The sequence below is a fragment of the Dunckerocampus dactyliophorus genome, chromosome 11 (genome assembly GCF_027744805.1).
Source record: "Dunckerocampus dactyliophorus isolate RoL2022-P2 chromosome 11, RoL_Ddac_1.1, whole genome shotgun sequence".
NCBI classification, from domain to species: Eukaryota; Metazoa; Chordata; class Actinopteri; order Syngnathiformes; family Syngnathidae; genus Dunckerocampus; species Dunckerocampus dactyliophorus.
In genome coordinates, this window is record NC_072829.1 from 17,840,266 (window position 1) to 17,857,975 (window position 17,710).

Genomic DNA, 17,710 nt, shown 5'->3' on the forward strand with positions numbered 1-17,710 from the left:
GTTTCCTCCCACATTCTCTAAATTGTCCATAGGTATGAATGTGAGTGTGAATGGTTGTTTGTCTATATGTGCCCTGCCATTGGCTGGGGACCAGTCCAGGGTGTACCCCGCCTGTTGCCCGAAGTCAGCTGGGATAGGCTCCAGCATACCCCCACGACCCTAATGAGGAGAAGCAGTATAGAAAATGGATGGATGAAAGAAAAACCCTGATAGAGCCAAGCCACAATATTCAACGAGGGGCAACTGTAATTCTAAATACACTGGTCTTTGACTCATGTTACTTGACAAAGCGATAATGGTGTGCTAACAAAAGCTGTGTCACAATAACGTGGTTAAAAATGATGTGTGATAGCACCAGAATTCCACATGTGCTTATTCGGCAATTAACCCCCAGCTAAATAGAAAGTGAGATAGAATAGCACACTCGTGTCATTCGAACCAAAGTCCCATGTAGTTAGATTTAAAAATATAGAGCGTTAAATTCAATTGGCCGATGGGAACTTACCTGTCACCCCTCACATTTTCCCCGGTAAACTCCCGTAGTTTTGCCCTTCTTTTCCATCGCCCTATGGACGGTGGCAAATGCGCAGCAATATCCAAACGCTGCGAATTAAAAATGCTGTAATCACATAATGCTCCAGGATCAAAAACAAAAGTAAAAGAACAACGCTGCAAATGCCAAAAACACACACAAACCCCCAAAACGCACGCATAACAGAAATACTGCTATCTAGGCTACCAGGGACGCCTAGACCTGAGAGATATTTGTCTTTAAATGCGTGAGCGGGACGGCCAAAAGAAAGTTGGCAGAAAGAAAAGGTACATTTTTCTTTGCCTTTTTTAAACACTTGGCCATGAAAATGGATTGCCGTATAATTCTGTAAAATGTCACATCTTAAGTCTTTAAAGAGGTACATCCCTGGGGTCTGGCACCCCTGGTAGCCTGGATAACTCCTGTTTTGTTCCGTCCTCTTGCAGCATTTCTGTCATTTTCATCATTGGTAATCTCTTCTGCCTGCCTGCCATTGAAGTCGGTCCATTATTTAACCCATAGGGGGAAAACAGCAGTGATGCAGAGATTGAACCGCCAACCCTCCGGTTATGGGATGACGTACCATCTACCATTAGTGTAGGTGTGCTGTCCATTAGTGTAGGTGCCCTGGGGTCTCTAATTGATGAGGAAAATTAAGTATCATTTCATGGTAATTTTGTAAAAATAAATTATTTTTAATGAGATGATTGACTATAAATGTTCTGAACTCCTGTTTCCATGCAAGTGTTGTATTGTGTGATGCTGCTGCCCGGAGTTCAGTCAGAATGTGGCGGATTGACAACAGATCCAATTTTGTCCCATCACTTTTATGGGGACGACAATGACCAAAACAACCAATCTTTACTTTTCATAAATATAACAGGCGTTTTCTCAAAAATGGTAGCAATAAAGTTTTATTTTTCATATGAACTGAGTGATTTTGGACTTTTCGTCTTTTACAAGTAGTATGTTGTCTTTTTTTTTTTTTTTTTTCTTTGATCAAACTTGCAAAAAATCTTCTAGCATATTCCAAGAACGATGGACATGAAGATAAGGGGATTTATTGCTGAATGTTAAAATGAATACACATTTAATTTTTTTCACCAAGTGGAAAGAAAAGAAACAGTTTGCTGACTGCTTTTTCCATGCACCCAACTACCAGTACCACTAGGACATGCAGGGGGAGGGACTGGAAGGGACGGAGGAAAGAAGAGAAAGGGAATTGGTTGGGGGGTGGGGAAATCAAAGAGCCAAACTGCTTGACATACATGATGGGGCTGTGTGTGGCTTTATGTGTGTTTTTGTATGTGTATGTGCTTAGCTGTGTATGCTGTGTGTGTGTACGTCAAGGGTGGTACTGGGGGGACTGGGGTCGCAGGGTGAGGAGAAAGAGGGCGGGAGTGTTAACAATTCAACTAGCTCTAGAAGCACACTACCCTCACTTGCAGTATTTCCACATTGCAGTTCCCAGATTGATTACAGTGATAATAAGACAAAACTAGGCAGACCTCGGAGCCATGAAGCCAAATAATGCTTTTTAAATACAATTCTAATATGATTCCCCTGAATTGAAGGGGGGTTCCTCTTTTTAAAACGTGTTTTTCTCTGTGATCCATGCATCTCCTGTGTGAAAACAATATCAAAACGAACTCTTAAGAGTGAAGATTATTTTTGGAGGGGTGTCTAGAGCCAATGCACTGTACATATCTGAAATGCACGGGTTTTTGACGTGATCTCTCGACTATTAGTTTGCTGTTCACTAATATGTGGCCTTGATTCATCAATGCTTCTGAGGGTCTCCGGGGCGGGGGGTAAAGACTGACATGATGGTGTGGGGATGAGGGGGAAGGGGTACGCAAGAGACATACAGAGCATTCAGTCAACATGACAAAGCAACATAAGTTTACCAACAAAAGTATAGCAATACATACTAAGGATGCAATCATTAGTGTTACATCAGTGTTTGGCCTTGAGCTAAATTAAAAATAAAGCCAGACCTTTCTTAAAGGAAAACTGCACTTTTTTTTTTTTACATTTTGACCATCATCCACAATCCCTGTAAGACATGAACACACATCTTTTATTTTGCTCTGTATTCTAGATCGCTGCAGTTTTTCCACTAACAATGTACTGTAGGTACAGTAATCCCACATTTATCGTGAGCTCATGCTTGTGTGTGTTGCTGTAAATGTGTTCCCTGGGAAAGCCGAGTAGCAGGCAGACAGGAAGTGAAGTCAGGGGTTCAGAATTGAGTTTTAGCTTGCCGTGGGTTATGGCCACAACAGTAGCCTGTGTTTTTGAGGGGGATTTTTAATAGGGGTTCTTGTGCTTGTTGTGAGATAATTCAAATCTGCAACAAAAGTGTGTTGGTTCTGCGATCAAGTCTGGTGCTCATGTGTCTCACCAAATATGACACCTAGAGACCAGTGTAGAATACTACATATTTTTATACTTAAAAATGCTTAAAAATATGTCAAATTTGCTTCAATATGCATATTGTTTGACTAATAATAGGCTGTATTCAACCAAAAACAGCATGACTTATTAATGTATATTTAAATAACTGTGATCAAGCCAAACCGCGATAGTCAAAGTGCAAAGTGATTGCGATGGTGATTCACCTATTTCGCCTTTAAAGCCCTCTAAAAAAAACATCCAAAAACCTCCAACAACATTTTATATACACGCTACAACCATGTAGTAACAGGCACATTCCTGATACGATGTAACACTTACAGCATTTTGGTTATTTTAAGCATTACTGGAACTTATTTCCTGGGTGGATTGATTTCACGGAGAGGATACCAATTAACGGTACTTCCATCAACAACAACAGCATAGACAGCGCCTTTTGTGTTTGCTACCACTAATGATGGCAGACTTTGTGAGAGTCACCGTCGCTGACTACTTTGGGACAAATAAGGATACGGAACCTTCTTTTTTTGAGCCTGAATATATGGATGATGAGCTTTTTAGAAGATTTTAGAAGCTGAGCAGGCAAGAACAGAGGGCGAAATGTCGGCGCGAGGCGCTGTCACTAAGACAGAAATGGAGTTCATCCTACGTTAACAATGTCGCTGTAGCTTGGTTAGTATACAGGTCACGGCATGTAAATGGAGCATTGCTGGCAGTTTTTTTTATGTTTTTTAAGAGGGCTCGTAAAATACTGCCAACACGGGGCAGCTATTTAGAACACACGGAAAAGGGAAATGCGTTTGTTTTTGTCTCACAATGGGATTGTGGATGATGGGCAAAATTCCAAAAAAGTACACTTTTCCTCTAAAGGGACTGTTTGCAATGGTTCGGCAGCTGCCGACCGGGCACTGACTTGCTGCAATGAATTTGTAATTGTAAAAAATATAGATTTGGGTTTTTTTTGTTCAGTTCTGTTGTTTTAAGCCACTATCGTCACCCTATTAAAATAATGGCCTAAGTCATCTTTTCAAGTTTTTGGGAACACCGACTTGCCCTAAGGGCTAAATTGAAGAGCCGGCAAATGACGTACAGTTGGGTCTTCTGCTTTTTTGCCTGGTCTGATATTTGAGGAGAAAGATCCATTGAGTTTCATGATTTCATCTTGTTTGATCAATCACTCAAAAATGTTGACTAAAGGCCCTGTCACACCAGCGCATGCCCGACGTGATCATTTTGATGGCATACGTTGAACTGCCGACGTTTTTTTCAATTTTGGGCGTATACATTGCGTATTCATAATGAGTTTGACGTATACATGACGTATTAGTAACTTACATAGAACGTTTCTATAACTTATAGACAACTTATACCAACGAATGCGTAGCGTGTTGCCGGCGTTCACAACTTATGTCCAACGCCAGTCTAACTGACGCAAACCGCGCGGCAGCATATGGCTGACGATCACGTGTCGTAGCCTATAAAAAGGCTGCCACTTGATGACTCACCTCACTAGACATCGCAGTGTCAACATTGCCATCATGCCGAAGAAAATTTCGAAGACCGTTGCCAAGAAGTATCAGGGCAGTGACGGAGGGATCCATCACCACCCACAGCCTCCCCCTCCCACTCTCACTCTGATGGAGATGACGCAGGTTCTAACATCTCTTCCCCTCCTGTTGGTTCCATTCCCAGTGCCACAGTGCCCTCTACTGGTCAAGCATGTAGTAGTATAAAAATGGAGTTACTACAAGTACAAGGCATAGCATAATGTACTGTATCTGCAAACACAACAGCCTCCATCTCCTCTCAGCCAACTCTTGCCAAGAAGACAGCCAAGAAGACACAGTTTTGTCTCAAGGTATGTTGACGTATGACGACTTGTGCGTAACTTACAACGATCGCATAACTTATTGCCCGCGTATGCGGGACGTATGAATCATTCGTTGACATACGTCGAAAAATTTTGGGACAACTTGGACGTACTACGACGTATGCCGGCGTGCTTCTGCGTGCTCTTAACTTATACAAAACTTACCCATAACTTATTCGACGTACGCCAGCGTATTGGCCAAATTTTTCATACGTTGGCGTACGCTGGCTAAATTCTCAAGGTGTGACAGGGCCTTTAGGCAAAAAATAAAATGGCCTAAGGTCACCCTCTTGACAGAAGCCATTGTCCTATCGGGGATAAAGAGCACGATCCTTTCAACTAAGGATTTAGGTGATTCTGCCGTAGATGGTCAGCATCATCAAGAGATGATTTAGGCCAAAAATTCATTTTTGTCAAAAAATGGCTTAGCCCATTATTTTAATGGGTGACGATATGTTGGTCGATGTTGTTCTAACTGTATATATTTATCGATTTAAAAAAATATTTAATATAATAATTTCATAAAATCATTTGGAGCGAGTTGCAAACGGTCCCTTTAATGCAAATGATTTCCTTTCCCATGAGAGCGGTAAAAGGTGATGAGACATTCCAATATGATGAAAATAGCACACACATAAATGAGGAACCCAGAGTGAGCAGGGGGTGCCCTGAAATGTCGCCACACCCCTGCATCAGAAATGAAAATACGTCGTCTTGTGTCCAACATGCACGCCCACTTTCACACCTTTGGAAGTAAACAAAAAGTCTGAATCTACCTTCAACTTTCTACACACAAATCCGAAATCACAAGCCTGACATGTACGCTTTCGAGGGGGGTGTGATTTTGGTCTGCAAACTTAGCGGTGACTGATTGCGATGACAGCTTTCTCTTGCTCCAGTCTTTTGGCTGTGATGTGATGGGGAAGTCCTGAGACACAGTGCGGCTCTCAGCTGCTGGCATAGGAAATGCGTGGGCTTGGCAGTCCACAAGAGGCCAGAGTCAGGCTGGATTTCAACTGGTGGGTTTCGATGGGCAATGACTGCTCACAAGGGGAGGGGTCAGTGCAATGGAGCTTCTGGCGCACACACAAACAAACAGCAGACACGTTCACACTCTCAAAAGCAACCCCTGTGTTATGGCAGCACCCTGGTCACGTACATGAGAATCCGATGTCACTTTCCCATTCACTATTCCACAAAAAAATCAGAGCTGTGAATGAATGATGTGCGTTCATCCGAAACTACCCCGTCGGCGACTGAATGTCCCTGTGAGACGAGCGTTTTGCGTGGATCAAAACCATGTAAACAAACACCTTTTACACAGAAGGACTCAATATTGCATGATGACATAATCAGATCACAGTTCAAAAAGAGGAGGATCCCAAATCAGAGAAAAAAAAAACCCAAAGCAAAAGTAAGGAAGAGGATCGGTCTCTATAAAAATGAGAAGTCTTCATAAGAAAGGCTACAAAACTCAATGGGACCTCCAACTTCAGCATACAGCAAAAGGCACCACAATATTATTCTATTTATCTAACTTGTGAAAAAATTGGCACATATTTTTTTCATCTCTCATACTGCTGTAAATCAAAAAACCTTTACATATAAATATTTCCCCCCCTCTTATAAAAAAAGTCTTTGCTGTTAGCTAGTAGACAATTTTTGCTGAAATGAAAATAAATATTTCATTTGTTTAGAATATCTGTCTGTTATACAAAATAAAAATATTTCTCCTTGGTGCAGGTCTCTAGTCCAGAAGAAGAAAGAGGCGTGTGCGAGGTGGAATAGTGTGTGTGGGAAGGGAGTTGGGGAGGGCTGCTTGGGTGAGTGTCGGGGAGGGGGACAAGGGGAGGCCGGTTTTAAAGGGGCATGTTGTCTGACTTGAAACGCTGCGACTGAGAGCTTCGACTCTGCCCGTTACTTCGAGTCCCCGGCCGACTGAGTCCGCGATGAGTCCGTGTGTCAGCCCCTGACGATGAATGGTAACCTGGCACGCTTACGGGCAGGTCCATGTTCATGTTCTGCATACTGAGGAAAGGCGTGCGCTCCCCTTGACCGTCATCTTCCTCCTCCTCTTCCTCTTCCTCCTCTGATTGGCTGAAACTCTGTGACGTATAGTCCCGTAGGCCCGCCGACCTCTGAGAGACGTGTCCGTTGAGGCGGTTGCGCCGCGGGCGGCGTCGACTCCGGATGGGTTCCCTTGAGGAGGCATACTCCTGGGTAGTCTCGTAGGCCTCTTCGTCAGGGAGGCGGTAGGGGCTTGATGGGAGACTTCCTGTGCTCTCTGTCAGGTATGGCCGCCGTGGTCGCCGAGGCTGCCTGTACAAACTGCGATCCTAAAACACCAAAGACCACAAGTGTCATGCATTTGTTACGCCGGGAAATAGCATTTCACATTCCTAGGGCTAGCAGATGCCTGATATGATCAGACCTGCGAACATGTATGCATTTTTCGTACATGGCACACATTTTGAGACTTGAATACGCTTGTACGCTTCGAATTCAGCCCCCCAACGCAGACTGTTAAGACTGTGAGTGGTCGGCTTGAGGAACATTATTTTCTGTGTGTATACAAATACATATCTACATTTGTAATTGTAACACATCGATCAGTTCAGTGGCTGCAGTTGGTCTTTGGTCTGACATACATTAATATGATTTTAGCAATGCTGTCTGCTGCCATTAACTAGCAAACTATACATCCATCCAGCCATTTTCTATGCCGCTTCTCCTCATTAGGGTCGTGGGGGCATGCTGGAGCCTATCCCAGCTGACTTAGGGCGACAGGCGGGGTACACCCTGGACTGGTCGCCAGCCAATGGCAGGGCACATATAGACAAACAACCATTCACACTCACATTCATACCTATGGACAATTTAGAGTCTCCAATTAACCTAACATGCATGTTTTTGGAATGTGGGAGGAAACCGGAGAACCCGGGAGAACATGCAAACTCCACACAGAAATGGCCAAGGGAGAATCAAACCCAGGTCTTCCCGATCTCCAGACTGTGACTGTGTGGCCAACATGCTAACCACAACTCCTCCCAAAACTGATATGATTTAATGAACCAATAAACCACAAAAATCAATAAGGCTGGGATTATGTTGTTTACTTACAATGTAGTGGGTACAAAGTGAGAAAATAGCTGTAGAACAGGATTGCTGTGAAATAATTCACTCCGGAAGAGACATCACGTCTGCTCTGACCGCTGAACCTGCGTGACTGCGTCACATGCGGAAAGGGGGGTGAAAACAACTCCGCTCACTCCCATAGCTGCTGTCTGTAAAATTCAAGACCCGCCTCTGCTCCACAGACCCTCGTAGAAGCTCAGCTTCCCTACGAAGTGGCTTTTTTTTTGCTGTTTATTCAATCAGGGTCTTACTTTCTCACTGTGAGCTTCCATGTGCTCAACATTGGCACTTTTAATGCAGTTTCGACCAATTATTTTATAAAATTCAGCTTCCCTTGTAGTCAATGAGCAATCACCAATGAAATAGTCTCAGGTGCAATTAAAGTTCCCTTCTTTATTTAATTCCTATTGTTTGCTCGCTACAAAGGAAGCTAACGAACTAAATAGTCGACAAGCTCACTGAGTTGCGCTGACGTCAACTCAACTCTGACAAAGAGCTATATTAGCAAGAGTATCCAAGGTGCAGCCCAGGGGCCTATTTGTGGCCCGTGTCTTGTTCATATTTGTCAAAACAGAATAAAAAAAAATTAAAAAACAGCATAAAATGGGAAAGAATGGCAAAGAGCAAAAGCTGAAATGTTGATATTAAGAACTAATAACAACATAAAACTCTGCATTATCTTAAATATGTATCGTGCTTTTTAAAAGCTTTTGACAATCTAAAAAGAAATATATATATTAAAAATATCATAATCAGCCCCCTTGACATTTTTTTATTTTGTCAAGTTGTCGGGGTAGTAAAAATAAATCAAATTCTAATAAAAAACGACCAAAAAATAATCAAAGGTCAGCAGCAGGTTTATATTCTGACTGATCATGCCTGATACCATGAGTCTTACTCCCCAAGTACCTCAGTACTGGTGGCAAAAAGGCGTTGGCTATACAATGCATCCCCGCCTATTCGCGACACAGCATTCGTGGTACCCTATGTTTGGAAATCTGTTATCAAAAAATATAAGTTGGAAATAATTTAACCAAATACATGATAATGAAGAGAAAAATGTACACAACTTTTTTTTTAAACATTTGTGTATGTCAGGACATGACATAGGTGGAAGATGGCGGTCTCTAAACCAGAAATATTGTCACGTTTTGTCAGTTTGAAAATAACTGTTTACTATTAAGACCACGTGTTTATACTGACAGCGGTTAACTTATTTTTAGAATCGTATGGAAATAAAGATGTTAAAATGTTACTAAAGCATTGCCTGCATAGCTATTGAAGGTTTTATGATGAGCATTTCTATTTGGATTATTTCCTGTAGGAAAACTGGAAGTCAACCATTGTGTTCAACTGTGAAATTTCCGCTGTAAAAGCACGTGATTGCAATTACAAATAACAGCACTCTCCTTGCACTTGTATGTGCAAAGTGCGTACATACGTCAGGGCAGCGGAGCAGCGGCTGGTCGTCATCTCTATGGTAGGCTGCAGCGGCGGGCGGTAGGGAGAGGGCGTGGCTTGTGTTGGGCGAGGTGATATGGAAGGTGGGAACCTGGGGTGGCAGCGGCGGGTAGTGGAACTCCACCGGAGACAAGCGCGCTGGTGTGGTCAGTGCTGAAACATACCTACATAAAGGCAACACATGGCCAGTGTCAATTTACTAGTTCGAATTACAGGTAACACACCTTGCATAAATGTATTATCGTACCCCAAAGGCATCCTAGCTTCAGATATCGTAAGTCTGCAACACACCAGTGTCGTATTTCAAGCTTTACATTTTTAGTTTGGCCTCAGTTTGAAAAGTTAAAAATATCATGGCCTTATTTTATGGCATCTGAGCCTCTGTTGCATTTCTAACGCCTAAAAACGTTGTACACGCTTTCTACCACTAGATGTTGCCAAAGGCTAAATGCAAGCAACAGTGTCTGTGCCTGGTGACCTACACAGCGATAGCAAAACCTTAAAGACACAGTACGCAATGATTGTGGTGTCTTGCTCTCAGGCTCCCTCTACTGTTTTGGAGTGTAACTAACGTGTGTGTTAAGGTCAATGGAAATGAGCAGTCATAGTGATCATTTGTTCACAGGCTGACGTTGATGTTAATAGCATAAACAAAAATAATAATACATTTTATTTGTGAAGCACCTTTTAATTTTTGTGTAACTCTCAAATCTCTGAAGAGAAGTGATAACGCAACCGCAGATCAAATATTCTACAATGTTTGTTACACTCCCAAGAACATTTCACACAAGTGAAAGCAGCTGCGGGAAGAATAAAAATGATTTAAAATGAGTATCAAGCTTGAAGAACACAAACAGGGAGCATTAAAATCATTACTAAACAGCTCAGGACAAAAATGTCTTTTAACAAAGTACTTCAGATTGTTTTCTGGCGTGTTTAATACAATAACAGGCTTCAAACACGTGCAGTAAGAGGCAAAAAAACCCCAACTAAAACACACTAGCCAATAAAAGGTCATTATCAAAACAGGTTTTGTTTATAATACATGTCTTTAATTTAATAATACCTGAGAAAAAAGATTAATAAATATTTGAGCCTGGTCCACTAATATTATTATTTATTACAATGACGTTTTCCCTATGACACCCCCCTGCCCCACCAACACTTACAGACCTGCCAACCTTGAAGAAATGAACTTCCCCCTGCCTCCCACGCCCCTCCTCACGCCTCACCGTGCCCCCCGCCCCCAGGGGGCCCGCCCCACTATTTGATAAGCACTGTTATAGACTAAAAGAAGGTATTCTGTGTTCCTCACGGTGAGACGGACAAGCTTCTCTCCCGATTACAACATGGCTTATAAAAGCTGTTATTTTAAGGTCAACTGACAGCAGGTCTCCAAAAAAAGAAAAGACTTGGCTACCTGTCGCTGTGCGGTGAATCTCTTAGCGAGTCGTAGGAATCCCCGTACTGCATTCCTGGACTGGATATCTCCGTACAGCCCCAGTGGGCCGCCCTCCTTGCCATACAAGCTGGACTGCTGCATTTACTGGTTCCAACAGAGCTGGACAGCCCACCTGACTGGCAGTCGGAATTCATACTGTCTGTTCTCTCCATGCTCCATGTCTGCTCCTCATGTCTGCAGATGTAAGGGTTTAAAAAGGTTACAGCAGCACTGAGAAGTCAGGGGAGGGGACCAGGAGGGAGAGGAACACTTAAGCATATTTAACATCACTCGAGTAGAGTATACAGTAGATCCCCGCTTTTCGTAGGAGATCCATTCCATGCCTACCAGGGAATGGCGAAAATCCATGAGTAATTTAGACGGCCGTAACATTTTTTGACACATCAATCGCCCCTCCTCTCCTTCCAAACCCTCCTCCTAGCTTGACATTGACGTTCTCTTGTGATTTCGGACCAACATTTGCAATAACAGCTCCATTGTTCACTCGCGACGGAAGCTAACAAGCTAAATGCTAAATACGCAATCCAGGCGTAAACCCAAAATATTCCTCACACACTCAAAAGCATTTAAAGTGTAAAATGCACAACTATGATGCGTTCAAGGACCGGCAAACAAAGTGTGAAATCTCAACACTTGTTAAAAAAACACATTATCAGTGAAGCATACAGACATAAACCAAAATTCCCTGGTCTCGGCCGTGAACCTAGGAAAAATTTACCTCCCCCCATAATATTTTTCTATATGGGTGAATCTCCCGAAAGGCGTACCAGAGATTACTTCCAGGGGCATTATGTGACATCATGGTCAGTCGTGATGAGCGGATCGATACCGAAACATCGATATCTCCAATACCAGTTCTTTACGCACTAAGATCGACTGTCAAACTGAAATATTGATACTTTTATATAATTCACAGGAAAACAGCTAAATGATTGAGATCTTGTCTAAAATTTGATCCGGTTGGTGGGAACTGCTGAAGTGCAGTGGCACACTCGTCAGTCAGTCAGTACCAGTTTGTTGAAATGATGGCCTATCGTAAACGTAGCCATTTATGAATGGTGAATTAGTTCCATTATTGAACTTGTTTACATTTTATGAATGAAAACACCATTTTCAGATATTTAATTTATTTTTATGATTGTGTTTTTTTTCTGCTGTTGTACATTAGCCTGGCTATACTGTAAACCATGCCACTACCTCAATATGTACAGTACTTCAGAGTTCCATCTTCTTGTGCTTTCCAAGGGGAAGAAAGCGTTCTGTTTTGCAGCCCCCACAGCGTGGAATCTTTTACAGGCTGAACTAAAGCTCTCGGAACTCATTCCTTTTGGAGCCTTTCGGTCCTTGCTGTTGGACAAAGAGCGTGAGACCACAGAACAGTGCCTTTGTTTTAAATAGCTTTTTATGGATTTTATTACTAATCACTTGCATTTTACAAAGTATGTTTGTTAATATACATTGTATGTAATCTTTTAGATTTGTATATTTTATCCCTTGTGACGTGTGCTGCTAACCTCTTGGCCAGGTCACCCTTGTAAAAGAGATCCTGATCTCAATGGGTTTTTATCTGGTTAAATAAAGGTTAATAAAAAAAAGGTCTTTTTCAGAGTTTAAAATAAATACATAACTCGTATGTAACTCGTACCTCCTAAATGTTACCGTATGTAACATAATTCCCGATCAAAGTGTCACCATTTAGGTTTGACAGCTGATAATGTCCACTGAATGTGAGAAATGATGTTGTTAGTGTAACAACTTAGAGTATCACTTCCGGTTTGTGATGTACAGTATGGAGGACATCCGTGACCAAATCTGGGGTCGTAATAAGTCACAAAACTTTTTATTGCGTTCTTGCAAAAATTTGTCTTTTTTTAATCCATCAAAATTATTTGATTATTTCTTCCCAGTTCTTTACGCGCTAAGATCGACTGTCAAACTGAAATATTGATACTTTTATATAATTCACAGGAAAATGGAGGACATCCATGACCAAATCTGGGGTCGTAATAAGTCACAAAACCTTTTATTGCGTTCTTGCAAAAATGTGTCTTTTTTTAATCCACCAACATTATTCCCACCCCCGTGTCCTTCAATTCAAAATAATGAAATGAGGATTTCAGAAAAGTATCCCAAAACCAGTGAAAATACTGCATTCTCATGGATCTCATTCATTTTCCTACAACATTCTGTTCAAGTATTAAACAATAAAATGCACAATATCATTTTTCTATGACTGTTCATGCGTATGCACAGAAAACCTAAAGAATTGGTGAGGCCCTTCTTAATCACACTGAAAATTTGACACGCACATGTAAAAATTCGTGTTTTTTTTCAAAACCTTTGACTTAAAACTCATTTATTTACTCATCCAAAGTGCAAATCAAGCATTTATTTTTTTAAAAAGTAAATAAATTAGAGCATTTTGTATGTAAATGTTGAGATTCCAGTAAACAGTGCCCTGCTGTCGTGAAATACATCACAGTGTGATATTTTCTTGCAAGCTTTTCTTCATAAACTGAAATAGAAGTGATTATTTTAATATGGAAATTGGTTAGAAAAGAACAACTTAAATGTTTGCTTGCTATATCACGCTTATGGTAAACCTTTTTCAGCTTTGTTTCATTGTGACTTTTTCTCCATTTTTAAAATGTTTGCTGTTTTATTTATGTTTAAAATATTGTTATATTATATGCCTTGGGCCAGTGACAAATGAGCCACAGCTCTTGTGGCTCTTTGTTGGGATTCACGCGTGGCGTCAGATCTGTGAGCAAACCAGAACTCTGTTTGGCTTGTTGGCTTCCCGTTGCGGGTGAGCAATGGTGGTTGAAGAGTTTTGTTGTGGCTGGAGCTGCTTGATGCGTTACAAAAGTCAGCCAATCTGCATTGCTGAGGCTTGAAGATTTTTGAAGTGCACGTCACGCATTGCTCGTTTGCTTGAGGTGCGAGGCAAGGAACATATGTTGGCATGTCGTATTCTGTTGTATAAATGGCAACAGGTGGATACACAGGTTCATTATGTACCTTCTGCCCTCGACTGGAAGAGCATTTAATTGTTTTGCCTGTCACTATACATCGCTGGCATAGACAGATGAACAAAGACACATTTTTTCTAGTTTTTCTTGTACATAAATAATCATTTTTGGATCAAATGTGACACACGGACTACCGAACAAAGTGAGAACTCTTACCGGTTAACGAAGTGAAGCCTAAAGACACAAACATGTAAAAAGTGTGGTCTTTTTTAACGTATTATCATCAAAACGCTGCGAATGCTGACTTGGGAATGTGCGGGATCCACTGTATTATGACAGAAAAAGCAACAAACACATGTCACGCTCAACCGTTAATGAGCGTAATGAATGTTCTTGGTCACTTTGAAACATCTGGTTCATCCAGGATGAAGTGGTTCTTTGTGGTATTGAAGCACATGAATAAAAGATCTTTTCACTCACACTGTGTGTTTAAAACCTACCTGGATGCATGAGAGGCAGTGGTTGAGTGATGTGAGCGGGTAGACATTCGGCTGCCTGCGTAGTTGCCGGCACCCTCAGCTCCATGGCTGATGACACACTCGGTGGTAGGGACACTCTTGGAGATATACTGAAAACACACACACGTTTGACTCACTTTACTGGCATTTCAAAAACATATAACACATTCATCCACTATTCCATACTTGAAGCTGTGAATGCATACAATTTACCTATAAAAAATAAAACCTATAAACATGAGTTTGTGTGTCATCAAGAATGCTATATCTCTCATAGTAAGCAGCAGACACAGTAACTTTTTTCCACTGAGTTCTTTTAGAGGCTGTTTTGACATGTTCTGCATAACAGGTTGGTCGTTATTGCCTGTTTGGTGCTTTTATTTTGTTATTTCTGTTTCCGGTTTGGCACCGTATGCTTCACCGTTTGAGGGAGCTAAAGGCGCACCTGTTTGGTGTTGGTAATTAGGTTGAGGTTGTTGTTGGTTCTTTAGTTTTCCTTGGACCATGGTTACCTGTGTGTTTGATGCATTCTGCCTGTTGTTTCGATTAATCGAGTAATCGGTTCAATATGAACCAAACACAGTTAGTGGTTTGGTGTGCAACATATCAGAAAAGAGACAAAAATATCGGTTGCTGGGGCCCGTCACACAAAACTAGGATAAGGGATTAAGTCGGGATATCTTGGTTATCCTGGCTCAATTTATCTGTGAATCAGTTGCACGAAAGTAGGATCGTGGGAAGTGGGATATGTTCTGACGTAAGTTACCATGGAGATTTATTCTGTGGAGCTAGCCTGCTCCAGACCTGAGGCGACCTCCAGGATCTATTTAATCTCATCCCTTATCTCAATCAGTAGTCACCATAAATGTAAACCAATAATGAATCCACTGCCCATTACACACTCTTATCACATTTAACTACACCCACTGTCATTATTGTCATCATTCATTTCATCATTGTAGATAAATTAGATGATGTTGCAGTCATTAGATAATAGCCTCCCACATACTATACTGTATATAAGACACACATCCCATATAAATACGAATACATATTACAAGATAAGTAATACATGTGATGGAGTTACAGTTACACAATTTCACTTACAATTTAATTTATAATCATTCAAAATTCATAATCACAGTGCAACAACGTTTTCAGAGAAGTTAATTGTGTTGGTTGATGTGGATGTGTACTACAATACCCACAAGGCTCAGCGCTCAAGAGGAAACCGGAAGTATACGCCCTGTTGAAGCTACGAGCGAGTAATGGTGATGTGCTAATAAAGCAATAAAGAGTTTATTATTATATTACTGTACACTGCTGTTCCCAAATTGTCAAACAAGCAACAAACGCAACATTAATTAACTATTTGGATTTTAATTATGATGGTTTCAGCGGCGCAGTGAGTGTGTATTTGTGCAGTACTTACGCACAAAGTATTGCAGATCGCCTCTGCAATACTTTGCCACACTTTCTCTATTTGCTTTAAGACTGTGGAGGCGTTGCCTTTCTTCTTTATTTGCTCTTTTGCCTCCTCATAAGCTTCTATGAGGATTTCCGCTTCCGTAGGGGGAAAGTACGGCGCTCTCGTTGCCATGGTGAATCGGTGACTCTGTCATCGATAGCGGCGTCTATTTAAGGAAGCAGCGTGGCTTCAACTGGCTTGATTAATAGGTGTCCACTCATCCCGGCTTCGCCGTTGTGCCACCAAGTACGCCTAGATGCTCTCGTTTTGGTTTGGTTGAGCTCAGCTCAGTCGTTTATCCTGGATGTCTGAATCCTACTTTCATGCAACGGGCCCCTGATGTGTTAGAATATCTTGCGTTGCCTAAAACACAGAGATAATCGGCCTGCTTTCACAGATGACTAAAGAAATGAAAGAATATTGAAATTTGAGAGGCTGAAATCAGAGGATATTTACATTTTTAAATAAAAAAAAAAGATATAGTGGTCGATTAACTGGATTATTGGTGAATCATCGTGAGCTTGATGTTTACCTTAGCTATCCCAACCTTCTTTGTTATTTTGGTACTTTGATTTTTTTGTGTGCGTCGTGCTGCTCCGTGTGAGCTTATCTTTTGTTAATTAAAACTTTATTGAACCAGTGTGCCTCCATGTCCTTGCATCCTGGGATAACGCTACACAAAATAAAAGCGAAACAAACAAGCAAGTTCACAATACTGTACTTTATACTTATATTTATATATATTTATATACTGATATTTATATACTTAATATTTAACAGTAAAGTCATATTCGTTATGTAAACTCAATAATGTATGATATAAATAAATCTGTGTGTGCATAGAGGCAGTCTGGAGGTTTAATGAATGTGTGTTACATGTTATTGTTCATGCTGTTTTGTCATCAGTAAAAAGAGTTTGGGCTTCATTCCTATTTTGCATAGTATAAGACATTTAATATTCTAATACCTATCGCCGTATGAACTTGAACCTTGACTCTGTTTTACATTCAATGTGTTCAGTCCATTGTGTTGCAGTCAAGAAAGCTTATTTGGCAAGTTTGTCTGACCTCAACATGTCTTCAAGACAGACTTTTTTTCTATCAGACTCAGCAGTTCATAAGCATGCATCATTAGCAGTATTGCGCCACGCAGTGCGGAACTCACACTATAAAATATAAGTGGTTCCAGTACCGGAGATATCATGATCCCAGCTTTCCCGATGCAGTACAGTAAATACAAGTGACCACAAGTGCGATTACAATCTCGAGGTGAATTGAATGTGTGTTTTTGTAAGATTTTGATTCTAACATGAGAATTACCTGTACCTGTCTCTGCTGTGTATTTCTACAGTTTGGACTCACATCAACCATGGGAATTTCCTCGGGACCAGGCCCGGGGTGGTTAGGCCCATTGGCCAGCATGCGGTTGGGCTGCTCCACACACTGATTCTGGTTCTGATGTAGGTGATGTTGCATCTTCTTCCTGTGCTTCCTGCAAGTTTCAGAAAATGGACACAATGAATGATTTGGGAAAATTGGTCATGTAGAATATCTCATAGCGAGTCATTGCGTGAATGCTGAGAGACAACCATTCTTCCTTCCTTATTACCTCAAACTAGTTGCTTAGTGTAAGTGTTTGTTGCCCCTATACCTTGTCGATACATCACAATCCCCACACCGTGCGGCGGTGAAAACACATCACTGTGTGTACATGTCTATATGACAGAGTACTAGGGATTCCCCCGAAAATGAGGCTTTATCGCTGGTTACGTTGGGTCTTTTTATACTTTGGTTTGGCATGTTTGTTAAACTTTCCCCTTCAATTTGGTGTCTGATCAGTGTTTCTCGAATAGTGGGGCAGGCCGCCTGGGGGGGGTG

The 17,710-nt window shown here is 41.4% G+C and overlaps 1 protein-coding gene across 6 annotated transcripts in view; it reads right to left on the minus strand.

Annotated features, from left to right (window-relative positions):
* Positions 1 to 1,265: 1,265 nt before the first annotated feature.
* The window catches only part of LOC129189658 (pro-neuregulin-2, membrane-bound isoform-like), an 81,876-nt gene continuing 65,431 nt past the window's right edge, over positions 1,266 to 17,710 (minus strand). For 4 of the 6 annotated variants that reach the window (XM_054791566.1, XM_054791568.1, XM_054791569.1 and 1 more), the window contains 5 exons: positions 17,153 to 17,324; positions 14,348 to 14,475; positions 10,834 to 11,049; positions 9,394 to 9,577; positions 1,266 to 7,153 (listed from right to left, as the gene is read on the minus strand). In XM_054791566.1, coding sequence (XP_054647541.1) covers positions 6,677 to 7,153; positions 9,394 to 9,577; positions 10,834 to 11,049; positions 14,348 to 14,475; positions 17,153 to 17,324 — 1,177 coding nt within the window. In that variant the 3' untranslated portion in view covers positions 1,266 to 6,676. The remainder of the gene's footprint in view (positions 7,154 to 9,393; positions 9,578 to 10,833; positions 11,050 to 14,347; positions 14,476 to 17,152; positions 17,325 to 17,710) is intronic. The other 2 variants (XM_054791567.1, XM_054791571.1) reach the window with 1 other exon arrangement.